At 32.6% G+C, this 26,141-nt stretch overlaps 1 protein-coding gene across 1 annotated transcript in view; it reads right to left on the bottom strand.

The window, feature by feature from the left end:
* Mipol1 (mirror-image polydactyly 1) overlaps nt 1-26,141 on the bottom strand; it is a 323,741-nt gene that overhangs the window by 36,043 nt on the left and 261,557 nt on the right. Inside the window, exon 13 of the mRNA XM_026408983.1 lies at nt 1,595-1,825. Coding sequence (XP_026264768.1) covers nt 1,595-1,825 — 231 coding nt within the window. The remainder of the gene's footprint in view (nt 1-1,594; nt 1,826-26,141) is intronic.

Here is a 26,141-nt window from a genome sequence, read left to right as displayed (position 1 = left end):
GGAAAGTGTGATAATATTTCTCCTATGTCTTGTTGGAAATCAGAATAAAAGATTTAACATTTAACACTTGTGAATGACATGGCTGTTGTACTTAGACTTTGATCCATGGACTGGTGCCATTCCAAAAAACAGTTTCTTTCTGTGATTAAGTATGCAAAATAGGATGATATAATGAGTCCGTTCAACAGTTACATTTATTATAATTCAAGCCTTATCTAAAATAATGTTCTACTTCTTGGTGTGCAAAAAGTTAATGATAATGATAGTTGATAGGTTCTAAAAAATAAAAAGTTAGCAATATTTCCGAAGTTTTTTTGAGAACTGAATTGGTCTCTGCAAACTATTTCAAGGAATTTTAGTCATGGATAGATATTAAAAGATTATGTGTAAAGAAAACTTTGAAATTTGTATTATTTATAGACTTTTAGCTAACAGAACTAAATCAGATCCTGATAGTCCAGTTAGTAATTGCAATATATGATGAAGTGAGATCCATCTACCCATCAGTGTTCTTAGACTTTTAGTGCACATTGTAAAAAACTAGATAGTTTCTGATTGAATATAAACCTAATCTTTAAACTTACAAAATATAATGCTTATATAAATCAAGAGCTACAAGGTACATAGGTAGTAAATATTAATATGCATAATCCCTAAACTGTTTGAAAAATGGTCTTGACTACAGATTCACCTGACTTTGGGCTCTTTAATTGAAATATAACTTCAGAGATGCTAAGGAAGTAGTTGAAATGACTAATTTTCAAATAAGAAGTCACAGAAAGTAAGAAACCTTAAAGCAAGTAAGCATTACTTCATACTATAAAACTGAAAAAAAGATTAAGGAAAAGGTATGTGTTAGAAATTGAAGGTGATTAGGTATGTGAATGATGTTATGTTGTTAACAACACACAAAGAAGGTTAAAATGACAAGTTTTATTACATTAAAGCTTCCTCAGAAAATTCTGCTACAACATTCAAGCCCCATAAATTAACAAGTGACTTCTTTGCTTGGTAAGTTGTTAACATTCTGCTAGCTGTCATAAAGACTGACTGATTATGCAGCTTTATTTAAATTTTAATAAAAAATGGAAAGATCATTCAAAATAAACAAATGTAATTATGCGCTGTGAATAGTAGCATTGAATACTTCAGAAGAACAACACAAGAAAATTAATTTCACTGTACTGGATTCACTGCATCTAGAGGTCTCAAATTGCAAGGTCACAGATGATCTCAACTCCAGCAGGATTATTGTGAAGCTAAATGAGTGCAGGTAGTAACTTGACTGCCTCTTCCTCTTGCAAATAACTTTGCCTATCAACTTGGGAGGATGGAATGATTTCAATAATGTGGCCTCCACAAACTAATGTAGATCAGTTATCAAAAATAAATGGTTTGTCCTAAATAGTAACAACTATTGCCAAGCAAGTGACTTTTTGACCCTAAACATGTTTATTATATACAATGTGAAATAGTTCATTTGGTTCTACTTTTGACTTGAACTACTAATGGCATGAACAATAATTATATATTGCTTATTTTCAGAAGAAAGTGTTTTTATGTTTTTAAAATAATAAAAGAACATTTTACTTACTTCTGAACCTTTTCACTGGCCACTTGGGAGTCCTCTACGGCACGCTGAAGCTGTAATTCCATGTTTGCTCGCTCTGTCAGAGCTTGCTGCAGTTGGGTAGCAAGTTCCTCATTCTGTTGTTGAGTGATGGAAACAATGTTCTCTCTGTTTTTTAAAGCTTCTTCATAAGTACTAAGTGTATGGTTAAATTGATCCTTCAGGTTTTCTTCTTGAGATAAAGATTTGTGTAAACTGAGAAAATACAAAAATAATTAAAATATAAGTAACATAGGCTAACTGATCAATGATCCATTTCCTTAACTCCACTTAGAATCTTTACTTCTCAAAATCAATACAGAAAAACATGCACAAATGAAAATAACTTTTATATCACTATATTATTGTGATATAAAATAATTAATAATTATTCTATAACTCTGCTTCTACGCTGCAAGCTACCCAGTAAATGATTATCTACGCTAGCAAAGCACACAGAAAGATGCTGGAAGATGTTAATTTAATTATATCAGTGTAAATATTACATTCAATTTTCTTTAAAAGGAATAGCAGAGAATTGGAAAATAAAGTATCTCTAGGTAAATAAAGGAATATAATAAGCTGACTGCAAAGAAGTGAGAAGTAGGAGAATGGGCATCAGTTTAGGGGATCAGGGTCTATTCTGCTAAGCACTTAATGAGAATGAATGAGGTTTGTGCAAATACTGATCAACCTTATACACAGAATTTTCTACTTGTCACAGTTGAGATATAAATGAAGGCACAGAAATAATATGTATTCAGATATATATTTTTATGATTAATGAATCTTGGGCCAAATACATTCACTCATTAAATCATCCAGAGGAATAGCATATAAATTAAGACTAAATGAATGCAGAAGAAAATGCAGATAAATAGAATCCTAAAATGCTAAAGGTCAAATCTTTGATATGTCATTACACCTACCACCTGAGGTTATTTTGAAATGGCACCAAGCACCTCACTCAATTAAATAAAGACATTTTGAAAATATAAATATTTAATAAGGGAAATTTAAAATCCACACAGGAGATGTTCTTTTTTTATTAAATAAAATCATTTCAGTATATGCATACAAAGGAACTGTCAATTGGAGACTTGAACTACAACAACCTAACTATATAATACAGGTTGATAATGTGAAAGAAAGCAATATAATTCTTAAATCTGCAAAAAGCTAGTCAGTGAACTTTAGCACTGACTTAATATACAGTCTGATATTTAAAACTCTTCAAACTGAAGTGATTATAAATTTCTTCTTTTAAGTTACCCACGAGCCTTTATAGTGGTCTCACTTTGGAGTAGGTGTCACACAGAAATAAAATGGACATGAAACCAGGACAGTTAGCATATCAAAAGAAATCATTTCAAGATTCAAATTAGTCCAGAAGAAGAGAGACTGTTGCTAAACTCTGGTCACTTGGCTAGTACATATAAAACTAGAATGATTTGCAGATAGACATGTGATTAGATCCTTTACTCTCAAGCTGTAAAAAAAAAAAAAAAAAAAAAAAAAGCTACTCATCATTCACAATGCCTTGGGAACCTTTAAATTTTCACCAAAACTTTCTTGGACAGAAGCAATAGTTGGAATGATTTTTTTTTCAAAAAGATATAGTAGATAATGTTACTTAAAATTCTGCAATAGCATCTCATTGCACTCAGAAAAAAATTCTAAAATAATAACATATATTTTTAACTCACTAGACCTGATAACACCTGTGTGAAGAGTCTCAATAATATTTCTAATTTCTTGATGAAAAAACTGAAACAAAGAAAGGCAAGCAATTGAATCAGCCCTAACCCTTCTAGCAGAGAAGAAAATGCAAAATAGGACAAACTCCTATTCATCTATTAAATTGCAGCATAAACACCACTTCCTCAGAAGCCACTGTGATTCTTCAAATCTAAATTTTGATATTTCCTCTTTGTTAGTTTCTCTTGGATCATACTCTTTTCCTCCTCAGAATTTGTAATAATTGTCAACTTTTTTTTTCAATTTCTTGTTGTGATATACTTCCCATTGCTAACATATTAATATTCCATTTATATAGGCTAAATTTATTTTATAGGAAGAATGCATTTCTTAAGAACTATAATAAATTGGGATGTTTATAATTCTAAGGACATTTCCCTATAGAAATAAAGGTAAACTAGAAAGAATATGCCAGTATATATAAATCTATAAAAATTGAAGCACATTTTTGCTTTAGTGCTATTTTTCCCTCAGAGAGCTTTTCTTAAACTGACATTAGGGACCCACTGGTTAGCCTTATTCAGGAAGTCCTATAACATTTTCTTATAACATTTAATCTCTTTCCAAAGTTACTTATTTTCAGATGCATTTTTAAAAAATATTTATTTTTTGGTGTAGATGGATACAACCCAATGCCTTTATTTTTATGTGGTGCTGAGGATCGAACCGCCCATGCTAGGAGAGCGCTCTAATGCTAAGTCACAATCCCAACCACCCCCCATGCATTTTTTATCACAGCAATAGCATTCCAACTTACCAGCACTTAAATCATGTTGGAATATATTTTAAGTTATAGTAAGAAAATGATAAAACAGCAGAAAAATCACTTAATTACTCTCAGAAGTTCAAAGCATGTCTAATAATTGGCTCATACAATATTCACAATATTTTTATTTATCACAAAATTTTTGGAGTAATATAAACAAAGTTTCAATTTTCACTTCCAGTTTTAAAATTATATGATCTTAATGAATTTAATATTTCTAATTTAGTACAGAAAGTGAGGCTTTAAAATACTTTTATTTTGTAATAGTTCATATTATTATAATTCATACCAATTAAGATTAAGTCATCTAGTATGCTGCTCACTATAATAAACCCAAAGGAAGGTCAAGGTAGAAAATGCCCTCCAATGGACACTACTCCAGTAAGGGACATGTAACAGATTCCTTTCTGTAGTGGATTCTGTGTCAGTTTCAGTGTTTCTTAATTCTGGAACATGAATCTATTGTCTCAAGTCTGTGGCTTTGATTATATTCCTGGCCCCTGACTCTCTATACTGCTTTAGCTTCAAATATTGGGAAACTATCAGATTTATGACCTGCTTACATATTTTCCTTGTAAATATTTATGTTCTCCTCAACCTCACTGCTTACCTGGTTTTTGAACTCATTCTTAGTTTTTATGTCATGTCTCATGTGGTTTTAGCTTATTCTTGCACTTGATACTTTCCTATTAATACCAAGTTTTGCTACTTTTCCTGACTTCCTGTCTTGTCCCCTATGACCAAGTATTAATCAAGACTTACATGATATCATTTTATTTACCATCCTAAAATTTATACATACTCTATTGCTTATATTTCATTTATTTAATAGTATTTGCTCAATCAATTGTGTATCCTATGTAAGCTATTTATTTTAATTGGATAGAAAATTTTAGATTAGAATTTAGAAGTGAGATCTCAGAAATGCAGACAAGTAGTTCTTAGCTGGCAGTACTTCCATCCATCAGAGAACATTTTCAATTGTTCCAATCACAGGGATACTACTACTATCATTTAGTGGGTGAAGGTTGGAGGGCCTGCTAAACATCCTCTAATGGAGAGGACACACTTTCACAATAAAGAATTACCCAGTCTAATATGTCAAGAATGCTGACCTTGGTATTGATGAAATGATGTTGGGTTGGATTTAGAAAACGTAGGTTCAAATTTCAGTCTTGTCATTCGCTCTGTGTGACCTTAGGAAAATACTTTACTCCCTGAATATTAATTTCCTTTACTCTAAAACACTGAGAACAAACTCATGGAGTTCATATGAGAAAGAGATAAAGTGATCTATTATGTGGAAAAGTATCTAGCACAATAACTGGGTAGGCATAGGTGTTCTTACCTGTATAAGTTTTAAAAGAAGTGATTTGTATCTAGTTGACCTTGTACATAATCTTACACAACACTCAGACATTTTATAAATACTTTGCTGAAAAACAGTTGCCTGTTTCCACAGGTTTTTCATGAATTAAAAGAATTAAACTAGTTTCTCAACCTTTATTCACTTACTGATAACATTCTTAAATCATTCTTTAAAAAGAAAGGGCAGGTTTGGCTTGTTTTACTGAATTAAATAAATAAAATCAAAGCAAGTATGAAAAGCAAAAGTATGTGCTCTCTTTACTGAGGACAGTGTTTGTTCTTACTTCCTAATTTACTGCATCAATTAATTTGCTAAGATCTTTTCAAGAAAATAATAGTTGACCTCCTTGCTTATTTTGGAGAAAATCAGCTTATGATGCAATAGGTTTAAATTCTGACTGATATACAGAGAGAAGAAAATATATTCAGAATGGTTAAGAGTGTGAGTGAGGAGAATGATAAATCAGTCTAATGATTCCATTGATTTGCTTCCTCTGCTATGGCAGTTGATTTAGAGATAACTTGTTGAATTATTTCAGAGAGAATAACAATCTCTTTGTTATACAGTGAGACAACTTAAGTTTTTAAGAATTTTAAAGTGGATATGCTGGTCAACATGTTTATTACTATTTACTGAAAGGCTTATGGATACTACATTTTGTGATATAAACTAGTAGTTACTAAATATTTGTTGAATTCATTGAACAGAAAAGAAAGGTAATTATCTATATAACTAATTGCAAGGATTCACTGAAAAATCTATTAAATTAAACTATTTTAAAACACTATTAAAACATACAACAGCACTTGGAATTGATGTAGGGCTAGTTATAGATTACTGATTATCCAATAGTGGATTCTTGAATTGGGTGAGACAGTATTATGTTCACAAAGCCATTTACATATCACCGTATAGATGAATAGGGAACAGAGTCTATCATAAAATTTATCATGTAACAAATATCATTTTATGGCCATTACTAAAACTATAGAATAGCAGATATAACTGGAAACTAAAGAGGGAAACTTCTGCTTCTGAGAAGATGGAAAACACAGAATATATAATGAAGACATGAAAGTTTTTAAACTGAAAACTACAATAACTGAAACAAAAAGCCCAGTGGATGGGCCTAACAAGAGGAATGAGAGGACAAAGAAAAGAATCATTGAACTGGAGGAGAGAACACAAAAAACGATCCATTATGAACAATATACACATAGACTGGAAAAAAATCAGAGCTTCAGGAACTCATGATCTCATGAACTCATAATAAAAGCACTAACATTCATGTTCTCAAAGACAGAGAAGGGAAAATGAAAGAGGAAAGAACTGAAAAAGTACTAAAGAAATAATGACCGAAAGCTTTCCAAGGGATATAAACCTACAAGAGGTTGACAGACTCCAAATGGAGAAGATCCACATAAGTACATGAAGAGATAAATTATAATTAAACTTCTGAAAGCTAAAAACAAAGACAAAATTTTGAAAGTACTCAGTGAGTGGGCCCTTACATATAGGGGGGAAATAATTTAAAGCAGATTCTAATAAGATACTACTGAGGACAGAAGAAAGTGGCACATTACTTTTCAAAGGTTGAAGGGAGAGAACTGTCAATCTATTATTCTAGGCCTTGACAAATATGCTTCAAGAATAAGGCAAAAATCAAGATATTCTCAGATGAAGGAAAACCAGGAGCATTTGTACCAAGCAGATCTATCTTAAAAAAAGTAGAAGTAATCTGAACATAAAGGAAATGTTAAAAGAACAAATCTTGGAATTCTGTGAAGAAAGAAAGAACACTATGTATAAAATATGGAGAAATACAATAGGTCTACTTGAATTTTAAAAATTATGTTTGATGATTGAAGAAAATTATAACACTGTCTAATGTGGTTCTAAATGTATGTAGAAGATATATTTAAAACACATTATAAACAAGGAAGGATAAAGAAAATTAAGTTGGTAAAGTTTCTATGTTCCACTGGAAATGGTAAAATGACATAAAAAACTGTAATAATATTTATATATATCCATGGCAACAATTTAAAAAGATATATAAAAGAGAAACACGGAAAACACTGTACATACAGAAAAAGGAATTCCAAAATATGTTTAAGTAACCCACAGGAAGGCAGGAAAAACAGAAATAAAACAAGAAAAAAAACCCAAACAAAAAAACAACAAAAGAGAAAAATTAATAAAAAACTTCAGAGTGAACCAACAGAAAACAATAAAATAGTAGATAAATACTAATCTAAATGTAAACAGTCTAAATACAACAATTAAATGAGATTAACAGGATTATAAAACATGATCCATCTGGGGCACCTGGGTGTATGCCTGTAAACCCAGTGGCCCTTGAGGCTGAGGTGGGAGGATTGCAAGTTCAAAGCCAGTTTCAGTAATTTAGTGAGGCTGTAAGCAACTTAGTAAGGTCATATCTCAAAATAAAAAATATAAAAATGGGCTAGGGATGTGGCTTAGTGGTTGAGTGCCCCTGGGTTCAATCCATGGTACCAAACCAAATCAAACTAAAAAAACAAAACAAAACAAAACAACAACAACAACAAAACCCCCACGACTATATTCTGTGCATAAGAAATCTGTTACAAACATAATGTATATGAGTAGATTATAGGAAAGTAGGAGTGGCTATACTAATATTAGATAAACTGCAAAGCCAAGAAAGATATGAAAGAAGGGCATTATATTATGCTAAAAGAGACAATCCACCATGGAGACACAGTAACTTTAAGTGTGTTTGCACCAAATAACAGGACTGAAGATAAGAGGAGTAAAAACTGATAGAATATACAAATATAATTGAAGATTTCAATACCTCTCAACCAGAAAAAACAAAAAAATCCCAAAATACCAAAAGATACTGAACAACTCAACACCACCATCAAACACTAACTAGCATTCAATCAGGATTCACAAATATTCCAAACAACAGCAGAACAAACATTATTTTCCAATGCCCACAGTATACACACCAAGATAGGTTATATCCTGGGCCATAAACAAACTTCAATCAACTCCAAAGAACTGAAATCATTCTCTGATGACAATATAATAAAATCAGAGCTCAATAACAGAAAGTTAATGTTGCTCTAGGTATTACACTAACAGAAAAATCACCAAACACATGGAACAGGACAACATATATCTAAATAATCCACGAGTGAAGAAGAATTATAAAAAGAATTTAAAAAAATACACAGAAGTGAATGACAATAAAAATACAATATACAGAAATTTGTAGGATACAGCTAATGCAGTGCCGAGAAATTTATAGTACTAAATGTATACATTAGTAAAACAGGAAATGTATCAAATCAATATTCTAAGCTTCTACCTCAACAACCTTTCAATGAAATAGCTAAATAACTATAGAGCAAGAGTGAAGAAAATAATAAAGAGCAGATAGATGCACAAAAGAGCAACAAGAAGAAACATATTACCAATAATTTATTTCCAGAAATAAATAAGAAATATCCCTAACAATTTTATAGACATAAAAAAGATAAGGGATTGCTCACACTACATAAATACATCAACTTAGAAGAACTAAACCATTTCTTTAAAATATACTGGGATGGACTCAAACTAAAAAGTTTCTTCTCAGCAAAAAATAATCTGTGAGGTGAATAGAGAGCCTACATCTTGGGAGCAAATCTTTACCCCTCACACATCAGATAGAGTACTAATCACTAAGGTATATAAAGAACTAAAAAAACTAAACACCAAAAAAACAAATAACCCAATCAATAAATGGGCCAAGGACCTGAAGAGACACGTCTCAGAAGATGATGTACAATCAATCAACAAACACATGAAAAAATGTTCATTATCACTAGCAATTAGAGAAATACAAATCAAAACCATTCTAAGATTTCATCTCACTCCAGTCAAAATGGCAGCTATTATGCATATAAACAACAATAAGTGTTGGTGAGGATGTGGGGAAAAAAGTACACTCATACAGTACTGGTGGGATTAAAAATTGGTACAGCCAATATGGAAAGCAGTATGGAGATTTCTTAGAAAATTGGGAATGGAACCACCATTTGACTCAGCAATCCCTCTCCTTGGTCTATACCCAAAGGACTTAAAAAAAAAAAAACAGTGTACTACAAGGACACAGACACATCAATGTTTATAGCAGACAATTTACAATAGCTAAATTGTGGAGCCAACCTAGATGCCCTTCAACAGTTGAATGGATAAAAAAAATGTGGCATATATACACAATGGAATATTACTCAGCAATAAAGAGAATAAAATCATGGCATTTGCAGGCAAATGGATAGAGTTAGAGAAGATAATGCTAAGTGAATTTAGCCAATCCCAAAATACCAAATGCTGAATGATTTCTTTGGTATAAAGAAGCTGATTCACAGTGGGATAGGGAGGGGGAGCATGGGAGGAATAGACGAACTCTAAATAGGACAGAGAGGTGGGAGGGGAAGAGAGGGTGCATGGGGTACCTAATGATGGTTGAATGTGATGATCATTCTTACCCAAAGTACATGTATGAGGACACGAACTGGTGCGAGTATACTGTGTATACAACCAGAGATATGAAAAATTGAGCTCTATATATGTAATAAATGTTGTAATGCATTCTGCTGTTTATTTATTATTTTTTTGCTGTTAAAAAATATATATATATTGAAACCTTTGATGCATCTAAAGAAACATGTTTCAAATAGATCATTTGATTAAAGATCATTTCCTAAAATCTTAGAGCAGCAAAGGTGTTCCCTTAAACCCTTCCACACAGGATTCTTATTGTTGCTGTAGAGTTATTATGCTACTTCTTATTTATTTATTTATCTATTTATCTATCTATTTATTTATTTATTTTAGTTTTCGGCGGACACAACATCTTTGTATGTGGTGCTGAGGATCGAACCCAGGTCGCACGCATGCTTGAGCCACATCCCCAGCCCCAGTATGCTACTTCTTAATTAGGACAAATTAAAGAACTGGCTTGTCCCCTTCTCCAAATAAATAAATTAATTAAATAACCTTAAGAAATATACTAATATTACTTTTGTGGAGTTACTTTTTTTGTGTGAGGACATTTAGATCTACTTTCTTAGGAATTTTCGAGTGTGTAATACAAGACTGTTAACTATAGTTGCCATGCTATATGACAGATATCTAGAATTTTTTAATCCTGAATGTCTAAAACTGTGTATCCTTTGACTAACATTTCTCCATTTCCCTCAGCTATCCACCATTTGACTAATATTTCTCCATTTCCTATCCACCATTCTATTCTCTGCTTCTGAGTTCATTTCTTTTTAGATTCCACACATAATGAGATCACAGCATTTGTCTTTTTGTGTCTAGTTTATTTCACCTAGCATAATGTCTCCTGGGATCACTCATGTTTGTCATCAATAATGTGACTTCCTTTTTTAAGAGGTTGATTAATATTCCATTGTGTATGTATAACACATTTTCTTTATTCATTTGCCCACTGATAGGCATTTGGGTTACTTCCACTGTTTGGTTACTGCAAATAATACTGCAATGAACATGGTAGCGCAGATATCTTGTCAACATACTTATTTCATTTCCTTTGGATACATATACAGAAGTTGGACTTTTGAATCATGTGATAGTTTTATTTTCAATTTTTTTGAGGAACCTCCATACTGTCCTCCATGATGACCACACTAATTTAATTCCCACCGAATAAGGGTTTCCTTTCTCCACATACTCACCAACATTTGTTATCTTTTTTCTTGTCTTTTGGTAATAGCCATCTTAACCATCCTTTGATAGAATTCTAGATGACATTTACAGAATATTTCATTTAACAACAAACAGTAGAGTACACATTCTTCTCATGCTGAAGCATTCACCAAGATATGTCACATTATGGGCCATAAACAATCTTAAAGGAGTAGAAATCATAAAGACACACTCTCAAACCACTGTGAAAAATCCAAATGTACTTGGAGATTAAAGAATGTTCTTACAAATTATATATGGGTCAAACATGAAGTTTCAAGAGAAAGTAAAATATATTTTGAACTAAGTGAAAATATAAACATAACTTATCAAATTTGTGGGATGAAGCAAAAGAAACACTTAGAGGGAAATTTATAGAACTGAATGCAAATATTAGAAAAGAAGAAAGATTTAAAATAACATATGCTTCAACCTTAGGAAGCTAGACAAACAAGAGCAACATAAACCTAAAGCAAGCTAATAAAAAGAAATAATAAAATTTAGAGCCGAAACCAATAAAATTGAAAATCAGAAATCAACAGACAAAAACAATAAAATCAGAAGCCAGTGTTTTGAAAAGATCTATGTATTAATTTCTTAGGCCACTTTAACAAATTTCCACAACCTGGTGGCTTAAAACAACAGAAATTTATTTTCTCAAGTGTAGTTAGAAGTCTGAAATCAAGGAGTTGGCAGGGTCACTCCAGGGGAAATTCCTTCCTTTGCCTCTTCAGCCTCTGGTGACTGCTGGCATTTCCTCACTCACTCCAATTCTATCACTCAGGTCTTTGGTTTCAAGTTTACATGGCTTTCTCCTATCTATGCCTGTTTCAAAACTCCCTCCTCCCTGTCTTATTAAAACACATATGATTATATGTAGGAGAATCTGGAATAAGCCCCTTCTTTCAAGTTCCTTAACTTATTAACACTTAATGTGGATATCTTCTCTGGCCACTTTTCAGTGTACCATATTCAATACAACTGAGAAACTTCCATCTAGGCTAACCAAGAAAAGAAGGGAGAAGAAAAAATTACAAAGTGGAAGTGAAAAAGGGTTCATCAATACTGAGACCATAAATATTAAAGGGATAATAAAATAATGTTTTTACAACTATGTCCACAAATTCAATGACTCAGATGAAGTGGACGGATTTCTTGCAAGACACAAACTATCAAAAACCCACAAAAGAAAGTCAGAAAAAGCCTTCATTTATTAAAGAAAGTGATTCAAGAGTCAATAACATCCCCCAAACAAAATCCCCTCAAAATGAATAAACAACAATAAATACAGAAACAAAGAAAGAATCAGGCTCAAACAGTTTCAGGGGTGAATTCAACCAAGTAGTTAAGGAATAAATGATATTAATTCTCTATAATTGCATTCAGAAAATAGAAGCAGTGGCAAAACTTCCTAACTCAATTAATGAGGACAGCATAACCCCAACAACCAAACCAGACAAAGATATTACAAGAAAGGAAAACATTCCAAAAATTTCTTAGAACTTGACAACAAGAAAATAACAAAAGATCTGAATAGACATTTTAGCAAAAAAGATTCATAGGCAGCAAGTAAGCACATGAAAAGATACTTAACATAATATGTCATCAGGGAAGTGCAAATTAAGATAGCAATGAGATATCACCACACACCTGTAAGAAAGACTAAAATCAAAAAACCTTACAATAACAATTGCTAGTGAAGATAATAGGACAAGAGAAATGAACATTCATTGCTAGTGGGAGTGTAAAATGGTACAACCACATTGGAAAGCAGTCGCAGTTTATCAATGTATAATCCAGTAATCATGCTCTTACGTATTTACCTAATAAGGTTGAAAACATATCCACAAAAATCCTGCTCATGAATGTTTACTGTTGCTTTATTAATAATTTTTCAAAACTGGAACTAAACAATGTCTTTTAATAGGTAAATGAATAAACAAACCATGGATAATTAATACAACAGAATATATTTCGTGATACAAAATCAGTTATCAAGCCATGAACATACATGGAAGAATCTTAAGTGCTTATTGCTTAGTGAAAGTAGCCAGTGTGAAAAGACTACATACTGCATGGTTTCAACTCTATGACATGTGGAAAACTATAGAGACAGTCAAAAAATCAATAAATAGTTGCTAGAGGAAAGGAAGGAGAAATAAAAAAATACAGCACTCTGGTTCTTTAGTGTGGTGGAACAATTCCATATAATCCTGTAGTGGTAGGGATGATGTTACACATTTTTCAAAACTCATAGAACTGTACAAAATAATGAGTGAACATCAATGTTAACTGTGGGCTTTTGGTAATGATAATTTATCAATATGGTTTCATTAATTTTAGCAAATGTACCATACCAATAATAGATGTTAATGATAAGGGAAATTGGGGAGGGAGGACAGCTTATGTGAGAACTCTGTGCTACTTCAACTTTACTGTAAACTATTCTAATAAATAAAGTCTATAAATAGAATCCCAGCTCTGCCCTACCACATGGAGTGGGAGAGACTAATCAAATTCATTAGCAATCAAATCTGATGAAGTATAAAGAAACAGTTGAATATGGTCAGTATAGGGTCCACATTACTGACCACACTAGAATTCAGTTATGTCTGTACTCAATTTGTAAGTGTTTAATTGAAGCACTTTCGAGGAGGAATTATCAAAAAGGCGAATACGCTGTAAAACTTACTGTGGTTTATAAAAAAATGATTAGAGAACCATATGGACAGGACATGAGAAAAATTATAGAACTATTATAAATATCTTTAAGAATTTGAAGCAGTTTATTGTGTTCTGTATTACTTCAGAGGGTAATAAATTCCAGCTTGGTTTGGGCCTCACTGATTAGAATTGTATGATTCTAATGTACAATACAATACTGATGCCTTAAAAAATAAGATGTTTTGGACTACATAAATTGAAATGTGAAGTATATAGGGTTCAGTTGGCATACACATATTATGAGCATGTTTTGTTTTATAGTACTTAGAACTGGGTGGCTGCATTATGATGTCTCAGGTTACAGAAAAGGACTACCATGTATTGGTCAGGCTAGAGATAGAGCATTGGCTACACATATTCCAAATTATTACAAATGTTATAAGGATTTGTCAAATTATGACAATTGAGGTTTGAAGATAAAAATAGGTACTAATGAGAAGGAGGTTGGAGGAAGAATTTTAGGCATAGACAAGTGTGTACAAAGGCCTTAAAGGAAAGAAAGTCTGAAGAGTGGATGAAGCACAGGTAGGCTTATGTTAAGGAACCTTTGAAAATTGTTGGGACTGAGTCACATAGAGTCTTTTTGGAATATGAGATGGATTTTGGTCTTTAGCTAAGATAAATGAGAAACCACTGAAAGAATTTAAATTCCCCAATGATGCCAGTGATGCTGCTAAACATAAAATACACTTTTCAATCATTATCTACTTGACTTATCTGGAGCCAATTATTTCTGAAAATATCTCATTCCTTGGCAATACTTTCTGGGTTTCTACTTTTTTTATTTTTATTTTTTAATTTTTTAAAAATTTTTATTGTTGGTTGTTCAAAACATTACATAGTTCTTGACAAATCATATTTCACACTTTAAGTGGGTTATGAACTCCCATTTTTACCCCATATACAGATCGCAGCATCACATCAGTTACACATCCACTGTTTTACATATTGCTATACTAGTGTCTGTTGTATTCTGCTGCCTTTCCTATCCTCTACTATCCCCCATCCCCTCCACTCCCATTGTCTCTCTCTACCCCATCTACTGTAATTCATTTCTCCCCTTGTTTCCCCCCGCTTTCCCCTCACTTCTTCTTGTATGTAATTTTGTATAACCATGAGGGTCTCCTTCCATTTCCATGCAATTTCCCTTCTCTTTCCTTTTCCCTCCCACCTCTCACCCCTGTTTAATGTTAATCTTCTTCTCATCCTCTTCCTCCCAACTCTGTTCTTAGTTACTCTCCTTATATCAAAGAAAACATTTGGCATTTGTTTTTTAGGGATTGGCTAGCTTCACTTAGCATAATCTGTTCTAATGCCATCCATTTCCCTGCAAATTCTATGATTTTGTCATTTTTTAATGCAGAGTAATACTCCATTGTGTATAACTGCCACATTTTTTTTTATCCATTCGTCTATTGAAGGGCATCTAGGTTGGTTCCACAGTCTTGCTATTGTGAATTGTGCTGCTATGAACATCGATGTAGCAGTGTCCCTGTAGCATGCTCTTTTTAGGTCTTTAGGAAATAGACCTATATTTTTTTAGTTGTCAATGGACCTTTATTTCACTTATTTGTATGCAGTGCTGAGAATCGAACCCCATGCCTCACACATGCTAGGCAAGCACTCTACCACTAAACTACAAACCCAGCCCTCCTCTGCTTAGTGTTCTTGGTGTTTCTCAATCTCCTCTGGTGGCTTCTTTTTCCTTTATTCCACTTTCACTTGTTGTGTCTTCTATTTCTCCGAATTCTCCCTTGATTTCAATGCCCTCTCATGGCTTCACTTAATCATCTATATACATAATTTTTCTATAGCTCAGATATCTTTCCTGGGTACCATATCTACATACCCACCTTGTGGACATCTCCAATTGACCATTCTGCAAATGCACACAACTCAATGTCTGAAACTGAATTCATGAGCTCATTTTTTACTCCTTCCCAATTTGGCTTTTTTCTTCCTCCCCTTTTCCCTGGACACCACTCAGTTGTCCAAGTCCTAAATGTAAACAGCAAGCTCCATCTCTATCTCTTACCTCACAATCTAGTCACTTCTGCGATTTACTAATAAGTCTCCCTTGCATCTTTCAATATCTCTTCAGATCTATTATTATATCTTATTTAGAATGTCTTCTATTATTTTCTTTAATGGATTATTGCAATAGTATTCTTACTTATTCCTTTCCCTTAGTGAGCTTTCTAAAGCATAGATATTATTACTCCTTAGATTGAAACTCTTTAATTACCCTACATTTTTTTTTCTAGAATAATGTCCAAATTCCTTAAACATCATTTATGAAGTTCTTTTCTTTCCAGCCTATTTCTCATCATTCACCTATTTGTCCCTAAACTACAGTCAGTACAGATAACTTTCACATCCTCTAGAACACTGATCCCATTCCCCTTTACTTAAGTCCCTCCTACTCATCCTTTTACATGAGTTTCTTCAGAAATAAAACTTGATGTCCAGTTTGGTGATTCTCTCATTTGCTTTCACATTGAATAGAGAGTAAACACCAGGAAAAACCTTTTTAACCATGTGACCTTTATCTAATACCTAGAAAGCAGTTAAATATTTGTGAAAAGGAAGAATTAATTATTGGTTCCTTATAGCTGGTCAGGTAGTTCTTAATTGTTATGTTTGAAGGGCTGACAATAATCTTTGTGATTTATATGTGCCTGGCAGAACGTAAACTATGGATATTCAGTGACTAAGATGGATTACAGATTGGTTGCTTTGTAAATACTAAGAGTAATAAAAAGGCTAAGATTTAAAAAGGAAATGAAATAAAAAGTAAGCATACAAACTTCCATGAATTACTCTATCCTATAGGTAGCTTTTAAATGGACTCTTGTTACTATAGATTGTGGATTTCAGTAGTTTTCCTGGAATACTGGAAACAAGTACTACTGGAGGCCCCACCTTGTGGCTGTGTGAACATTCGCTTGTAGTGAAATAACTTTGTGAAAGGGGTCGTTCATTCACTAGATATTTATTGAGCAACCGAGTGTACATGCACATCCCATATACAAAGTACAAAGTGAGTGCTTGGGGATACGATAGTAACCAAAGTACATAAAAATCTCTAATCTATTATATAAAGTTGTTGCTGTTTTATTTTCACCCCTAGGGATCAAATCCAGGGCCTTGTGCATGCTAAGCATGTGGTATACTCCTGAGCCTCACCCCCACCTCCAATCTTATAGAGGTTTTATTCACCATTTTATCTAGTGCCTGGAAGAATGCTTATTAAATATCTGTGAATTAACCAAATAATATTTAAGACATATTCATTCTGATCTTTATTTCTTGATGGTCTTCCATTCTCCATGTGGTATTGTATGGCAGATCCCATAGATAAGGAAGGAGGGCTGAGACAGACTCTCCTGAAGTTGGCCTCTATTTTTTATTTTCCTTTAGTTTTTCTGATTTAAAACTCAATTCACAATAAAGTATGAGTATAAAAATCAGTATAATCACCAAAATATTAGCCAGTGAATTTAAAGCAGATTTTTTTTATAGTAGAGAGTTATGGGAGTTGTAAGAAACTTTATCTTTTATCCTAATTTTGTCAATGATTTTGCCTGTGGTAATTAGAAAATCAACTTGTTATTTACTACATCTTTCAGTAGTTTCTCTGTACACTATATAGAAACCGAGAACCTAACAAAATGAAGCCAACCTTCTATCAGACTGCTTTATCTACATGTTTTAGGGATTATAAAGATAAAAGTAAGGTAAGGTTTTTGTTTTTGTTTTAATTTAGAGCTATAGCACTCAGGAAAGCATTCACAGAGGTTTCTTCAAAGTGAATATTTGGTATATCAGTAGTCTGATAACACTAAAACACACTTTATAACACATTTATAAGCATCAGAATTCTTTTCAAAAGTGTAGCTAATAATCAGGACAAATGTCATTTCCTTTTGTTTGGGTCTCCAGGGAATACTGTTTACTTTGCTTTAAAATTTATGTGAGTCATTTGGTTATATGCCTTTTTTAATTAGCTTGAAGGAAGCAATCACTGGGGAGAAAGCGGAAATCAATTCTGATCCGATATTGATAGCTACTGTGCTGTAAACTGTGTGTCCTTTCTAATTAAATGTAAACATGTTCAGTTCTAAAGTCCAGCAGCAATGACAACAGTCACTAGGAAAGATTGCTTAAGTACCGCTCAACTGATTTGCCTGGCCTTTATTTCTTTCAAAGTTGTGCTTGTGCAATCATTGGTAGGGTGAATGCTGGTTGTAACTGACTTTTTTTTTAGGCCATCCTCAGAGAAAAGATTTGACAAGAATGTAGAGTGCTCTGTAATACTTAAAAGTTACTTATTAACTCTGTCCTTCTGATAGCTAATCAATGGCAGTGCATAGAGTCAAATTTGGTGCACTAAACTGCTCCCTTGCCCAAAGCCAAGTCTTGGTAAATATTTAATGGCTGTAAAGGTGTTTTGCTAGTTATCAAACTGATATGCTAAAGGACTCTTAAAAGCAACTTTATCTTCCTTCCCTTCCATAAATAATTTTCCCAGTAATATAGTTTATAGGTGTAAAAGAATTTGGATTATTTCATCTTATAGAGTATTGTATTTAGAAAAAGACCAAAGGAAAATTAATATAAAATAGTGTTCTTTTTAATTAAGTACTATATCACTTAAACACAAGAGAGAAAAAGCAACCATTAAACTTTTCTCCTTGGTAAAATGCCAACTTAAATTATAAAATAACTCACCCCCTTTCACCATACTGAACACCACACTAGACTTGTTCAAAACCTGTTGTACAGCTGCTCTCATAAGGAAATGTTATAAAATTTCTGTTGCTTCAGAGTTGCAACATAGTCTGTAAAATCAGAAGACATTTGGAGTTTTGTTTTTTATTCAACACTGTAAAGGCTGAGTTTTATGTATTTATCTTTCAAATTATCTATTGAGTTTTGGGTCCATTTGTTTTATCTATTGTAACTCTTAGGCAGGAAGAATATTTATCAGTTTTACTTTTTAAATAGGAAGAAATCCCACCAGACTTAAATTTGAATAGAATACTTGATAATTGCTCACTTACTTTCTAGAAATGAGACTGATTACTTTAAGCTTATACTTATTTCATGCTTACAGATTTTAAGGGAAGTTGCTACATTTTTTTTTTCTGGGAGGACAAATAGTTTTCATGTACTTCAGAATAACAATTTAATACACTTAATAAATACTAACTTACTGGAGTATGAATTTTAATATCCAATCATAGAAAGTTACAAACTATTTTCCTAAGTATCAAATAAGAGCTGGGGACTCAAAGTATTGGACGGAATTAATGACCCTTCAAGATACAGCCCAAATCAAAGGGTCAAAATTGAAAATAAAGGAAAAAAAATATTACAGTAAAAAGGTAAGTTTTCAGAATGGAAAAATATTACAAATGTTCCAGATTTGAGGTGCTAGTGTTGAATTTAGCAATGCTGGGAGGATCTGTATATTTTACTTTGTGGTGGGCTGAAAGGAATATTTATATTTTTTCCCTTGATATAGCTGATATATGGAAGAGAAATAGCTTCTTATTGTCAGTGATATATGAAGTTAATTTTAAAGATGTTATTGATGGTCCAAATGCTATGCATTTTACATAAAACCCTGTGAAAGGATTATTTAATAATATTATATCATACACTTTGAAGGCACCATGTTTCAACTTTAGAAGGAGTTTTCAGTTTGTACATTGGTGATCTTACTATATCAAAGTTTGGAAAGATGGCTTAGGATATAAATTTAAAACTGGTATTTCTGGTTTGTGTTTCTTAAACTCATGTCTATATTGATTTTGATCTCTGAAATGTTATACAATATAAAGATATTCTATTTCTCAATTTTTTTTCCAGGAACACAGGTCAGAACAAAACGAGGGGTAAGCCAGCTGGTGCCTGCCTAGGGCTTCAATCTAAAATGACCACAGAAACCTCAATGGAGAAAATTGAAAATATGATTACTTAAACTCAGGTTGCATAGGTAATCAATTACCCATGTAAATGGAAAAGTGTAAATTGGTATACTGCTGCTGAAATAGATGAACACCTTAACAGGAAATGATTTTTTTTTCTTGGCTGTCATACACAACTGCACATATGTGCAAAAACAAAGTCTATCAACTAACTTTAACCAGCCTGTTAACTTGTGAAACCAGATAATATGTGGTTGTGATGCTATAGGTGATTTATTTCCAAACCCTTTAATCTGTTTTATCAGAAATTGTCTGGTTTGTAAAATTGCAAATAGAAGCACAAAGACCTATGAAGAGTACATAGTAGGGCACTTAGCTCAGACAGAATCGGGGATCAGAGAGGATGCCTTAGAAGACTGGATGTTTAAAGCTGAGTCTTGAAAAAATAAAGAAAAATAAAGGGTATAAAATCTAGAGGAGGTGGTCATGTGGATTAGCATGTTTGTATGAGAAAACCTTTGCTAAAAATATTGAATTACTGTGCATTTGCAAATACAGCTACTTTTAAACAGAAAACTTCAGATCTTTGTAAAATGGGTGAGGGAAAGATTTCTTAAAAAGGGAAAGACAGCATCCTCATTTCTCTATTTCCAGTTATTTTCTGAAACCAAGGAAAAAAACCACCCATTTTTTGATTGCTGGGAAGTCACTGTGGGGAAATACTTGTATCTGGTTGATACCCATTCTCATTCATTCAACAAATCTTCACAGAGCGAGCATCTACTTTGTGCCAGACATTGTTATAGGCACTAGGAATAGAGCAATGAATAAAACAGATCAAGATATCTACTCCTGTGGAACTTTCAGAACAAAGTTCATCTAATTTTAGTTAGATCCACCTGGCAGATAAGGTCCCTTTCTGGGCATCTCACCTAAAGCCCTTGTCCAAGAGGCTCTTACATCTTGTCAATTTTCTGTTTTACACACTATATCAAGGTTTCATAATTACAATTTTTTAGTTTTTAAAACTAAAGCTTTATTTGAAATTTGATATTTTCATGATTAGTCATCTTTTTATTTTATTTGTATCTCTGATATAAAGTGCATTTTGCCTTAATATATCCTTTGTAATTTATAAAGACATACCCAAATATTATATAAGTATCAAAAAGAATATGTTACAATGTTCAAAAAACATTAAATTATAAAAACAATTTCTTGAAGGTTATCTGTAAAGTTTGTTTTCATATGTCAAACCTATGTTCCAAGAGCATGTATGTGTGTGTGTGTGTGTGTGTGTATGTGTGTATATGATATATACACATATATAATTTTTTTTAAAGAAAACATTAGGATGTCCTCAAAGTTTTGGTATTGGGTCTGAAATCAAAATATTAGATTTTATACTCCAACATCTGTATCTGCCTGGAGGTTTATGTTTGGGAGCCATAAAAACAAATACTACATCTTTTTGAAGTAGTAAATCATAAAATCAATGTAATGTAAAGATAAATTTTTATTTAACTTAAATTCAACAAAGAAATTTTTTATTTCCTTTATAGTCTTTAGCTACCCTTAGATTGAGATAATGAATTAGGGCAAGATGGTATTGTGGCTGAGCTTATTGTAACAAAGAATGTTAGAGTCTTTTCAATAAATAATACCATATTTCTTTTATCTGGAAATCTATAGCTGCAATATCTTGGTAAGTTCCTACTGGTGGTTATTAAATTTATCCATAATACAAGTTTGAATAATACAAGATGGTCCCAAGCCAAAATTTGTTCTTCCCCAGAGGAATATACTATGGACAGGTAACATTCAGTAATAGTTATTTAGGCTGGGGAAAATGTACACAGTTTTGTTCACTACTGAAGAAATATCTGTTTTTTGAAAGATTCAATATGGAAATAACTTAAAGAAGATGATTTGGATAGGTAAAGAGCTGAAAACTGGTGTATTTCTTTTAATTTTTTTGCTTGTTCCTACAATGGGAATGAAAAATTCACAAAAGAAATATTAACATTAACATTTTGTAGAAGACAATGTTTCATAATTTACTAAAATACCTTTAACAACAGAATTTATAACAAATGGTTATTTTAATGGGAAAATGACATGTACATAAAATAAATCCAATTTGCTAAACACAAATTGATTATTATGGTTATTGGAATGATACGGAAATACATTTCAATCAAACATGTCATCTTCATGCAATGACACTAAATTTCTAAAAGGGCATGTAGTTAAAAAAAAAGTACATGCTTATAATTTAACAAACAAATTAGTAGTCCTTGTGTTATACAGTGAATAAGAGTATCCCTGCCTTAGGAAATTTAGAGTGCAGTTAAGAAGACATTAATTATAATACAATTTGGAAGCAGATATGCACACATAATTTGGCTGGTGAAGGGAAGAGAAGAATGGCAGGCAGTAGGTTTTTTAAGAGAGAACATTTCCTAAAAAAAGAAAGCATGAGACAGCATGAATAGAGGCATATCACTGAAAAAAGAAGAGTAAGAGGATTACTACAAGCAGTTTGCTATTGGTATGGCCTCAAGGCCATGATAGGGAAAGATAAGATTAGTTACAGAGAAATTACTTCAAGTGATATATAATAATGGTCTTGAGGGGATACTGGTAATATTGTAGAAAAGAGAATACAATAGACTCATAAATATTTAAGAACTGAAATTGATGGAATTTGTTGACTTACATTCAAAAAGAAAAGAGGTTTTACAAAGAAAGTTACTTTGTTACTTTCAGTTTTAGACATTTTGAATTGGAGTTCTTATGAAATATCAACTGGAAATCTCTAGCAGATTGTTTTGATATATAAAGTGAAACTTAAAGAGAAAACTGGCCTGAATAGCTCCTACATTTGGGAATCACCAGCATATAGGTGGGGGTTAAAATCAGAGGAGTAAGTGAGAGAAGTCCATGGAAAGACTTTATAGAATAATCATTATTACAAACAATGAAAAATTGCTAAAAGTTATATAATAAAATCACACTAAGACTTTTTTTCAAAGAGGTATTATTAAAAAAAATTTGTAATTGTAGATAGACAGAATGCCTTTAGTTTATTTATTTTTATGTGGTGCTAAAGATAGAACCTAGTTCCTTACCCATGCTAGGCAAGCACTTTGCCACTGAGCTACAGCCCCAGCACTCAAATAGGTATTCTAAATGAAATAAACAATCAGAAATATTTAGAACTACCTCCAATGTGCTCAGTACTAGAAGACTTATTCCCTTGTTAACACTTTGACAACACAAACATACACTGCATAGTGATGTTTCATCAATGAGAGACATGAAAGTGATCCCACAGAATTATAATGGAGGTGAAAAATACTTATTAATTAGTGATGTAACAACACAATGCAATGCATTACTCACATATTCATGATGGTGTTGATATAAATAAACCTACCATACTCTAGTCATATAAAAGTATAGCATATGTGACTATATATAGTACATAATAGCTGGTAATTATAACAAATGGCTATGTTATTGGTGTATGTATTTACTATACTGTACTACATTTTTTTGTCATAAATTTAGCATATACTCCTACTTATAAAAGTTTCACTGTAAACACAGTATGCTGTGTTATACTGGCAGCAGCCTCATGTATATGGTGATTACTTTGTCTCTTGATTGCATCAAGTAGCCACTTCAAGTGATTGACCTATACCATCTGGGTTTGTGTAATTATTCTCTGTGATGTTCACACAATGATGAAATCTCCTTAACAATGCCTTTCTCAGAACATGTTCCTGTTGTTGAGTGATTCGAGCCTTTTTATTTCTCATGAGGACTTACATGAATGCTTCTTTACACAGAGATGTTTCATATGATGATAGGTCTCAGTGCAACACAGCACTTTATATTTTTTTTATTCTGTTTTCATCATAGGACACTTCTGTTATCAATTGCCCGAATTAGGATCACAACTGTGACTGAGAGATGAAGAGTATGAGATTTTCAGTCAAAACCCAGGTTCTTCCATTTAATGTCTTTGTGACTTTGGGCAAATTACTTAATTGGACATTAGATTCTTCAACTGTAAGACAGTATGGCTTACTTCAGTTCACACAGTTGATACAAGGATCGACAGATTATAAATATGAAAAAACTCTGCCCCAAAATAAAGTTTTATATAAGTGTTGGCTAACACTATTGTTACACTTACTGTGGTGTGCTACCCAGATAGCATGTGAAGTAAGGACGGGAAGAACCACATTAAGGCTGCAATGAAGATTGGCCCCAGAAAAGACCTAGTATGTAGAGCACACTGTCTGTAATCCTGGTGTAAGGGATCTGGAGTCATGACCATAGTTAAGGTCAGAGGGTACATGGGGTCATGAGCAGAGTCTGTAGACAGATCATGAGTTTCAGTGGATAAGCAGATATTGATCCTGCACCAGATGTATGACATACTGTGAAAAAAATCTTATGTTATTTATTCTAGGTCATGACTAACCAGACACATGTTGCAGATTCTGAAAAACGGCTATTGACAAACCTCTGCTGAGATTGAGTTTGAGCTTGAGAGTAACCCTTAAACCCACAGGTTCTTGGATAATACTTATAAAAAAAAATTGGGATTCTGGTCTGGATGACAGACACTGAAATCTTAAAATTTAAGGAGAGAAGGGAGTGGGCAGGGGGTTAGCAATGACGATGGAATGTGATGGACATCATTATCCAAAGTACACATATGAAAACACGAGCTGGTGTGAACATACTTTATATACAACCAGATATGAAAAATTGTACTGTATATGTGTAATAAGAATTGTAATGCATTCTGGTGTCATTTATTTTTAAAAAATCAATTAAAAAATTAAAAAAGAAAAGAAAGAAACATAAAATTGCCCTATTAAATAAATGATATTAACATCACAATAATTAAAGTATGTGTGTCATGAATAAGTAGATCAGTAGAACAGAACTGAAAGCCCAGCCATAAATCAAGATGCATATAGGTATTTAGTATGTGATAAGGTTAGATAGCATATCAATAAATAGAACTCAGACAGCTATGTAGAGATTTGGAGAGTGAAAAGCTGCATATATAGGCCACACTGCATATACCACATTAAACCTCAAATGCATGAAATTGTAAAATAAATAAACAAATAAATAAAAACATAAAAGCATTTAAAAAAGTGAAAATACTATTGAATAGTGTGAACTAGTGGGAAACAGAAAAAACAGCCTAGACAATTTCAATAACTGCAAGACTATACTGTACCTGCAAAGAATAGTGGTTTGGATTAGGATACATTGGGTCCTAATTAACTAACTCTCTTTTGTTTCCTCTTAGTCTAACTTTTCTTTCTCTCCCTGTCCCTCTCCTTCTCCCTCTCCCTCTCTTTCTCTCTCTCTTCTTTCCTTCCTTCTCTTCTCTTCTCTTTTCTTTCTAACCTAAGTCCTCATCCATGCTAGGCAAGTATTCTACCACTAAGCTATACCCTCAGCCCTAAGTCTTATTCTAAATCTGTAGGTAATAATAAAAATGATACCTTTTTTAGGGGCTTCTTTGGGCACTTTCATATACTATATGTAATCTGTAAAATGAACCTCCAAAGTAGTTCACATTCCATTTAAAATGGTGGGGGCGGGAAAAAGGAGCAAAAGAGACTGACTAATTTACCCAGTGTCAAGCAAGTAAATGGTTGAGCCAGGATGCCAACCATGATATGCCTTTTTCCAAAGATAATGTATATCATTTTTGTTTTTCAAAATATTGATTGCCAAGACTCTTTCAGCCTTAAAATTTTAAGGCCAATGTTTTATCAAGTACAGACAGCCCAAGTACAAATTCTAAATATATTATGTACTATATCAAAGATTTGTTATAGGATCTTGAGAAAACCACTAAGTCTCTCCTTTTTTCACTTTTAAACTATGTAAATGAAGGTAGTTTATGCTATCAATTATCTCACAAGAGGTAGGAAATAAAAAATGTTTATGAAATGGAAGAGACAAAGAATATAGATAATAATATAATCACTTATTACATGTCCAAGAAATGCTTTTGAAATTTCTTAAAGTTGAAAAAACATAGTTTTAATGCTCTATGCATGACTTAATAATAAAGATCATCAGATGAGAACTGAAGGAAACTTCTTTCATTGGTAAATAAAATGCACATGCTAACATCATTTATTTTCTAAGCCATTACTGCTGCTTCTTAATACCACTGCTTGGTTTCTA

This window comes from Urocitellus parryii, chromosome 6, assembly GCF_045843805.1.
Source record: "Urocitellus parryii isolate mUroPar1 chromosome 6, mUroPar1.hap1, whole genome shotgun sequence".
In the NCBI taxonomy this organism is placed as follows: Eukaryota; Metazoa; Chordata; class Mammalia; order Rodentia; family Sciuridae; genus Urocitellus; species Urocitellus parryii.
The sequence above is the reverse complement of the archived record's forward strand: the minus strand, read 5'-3'. Positions and strand labels throughout refer to the sequence as shown.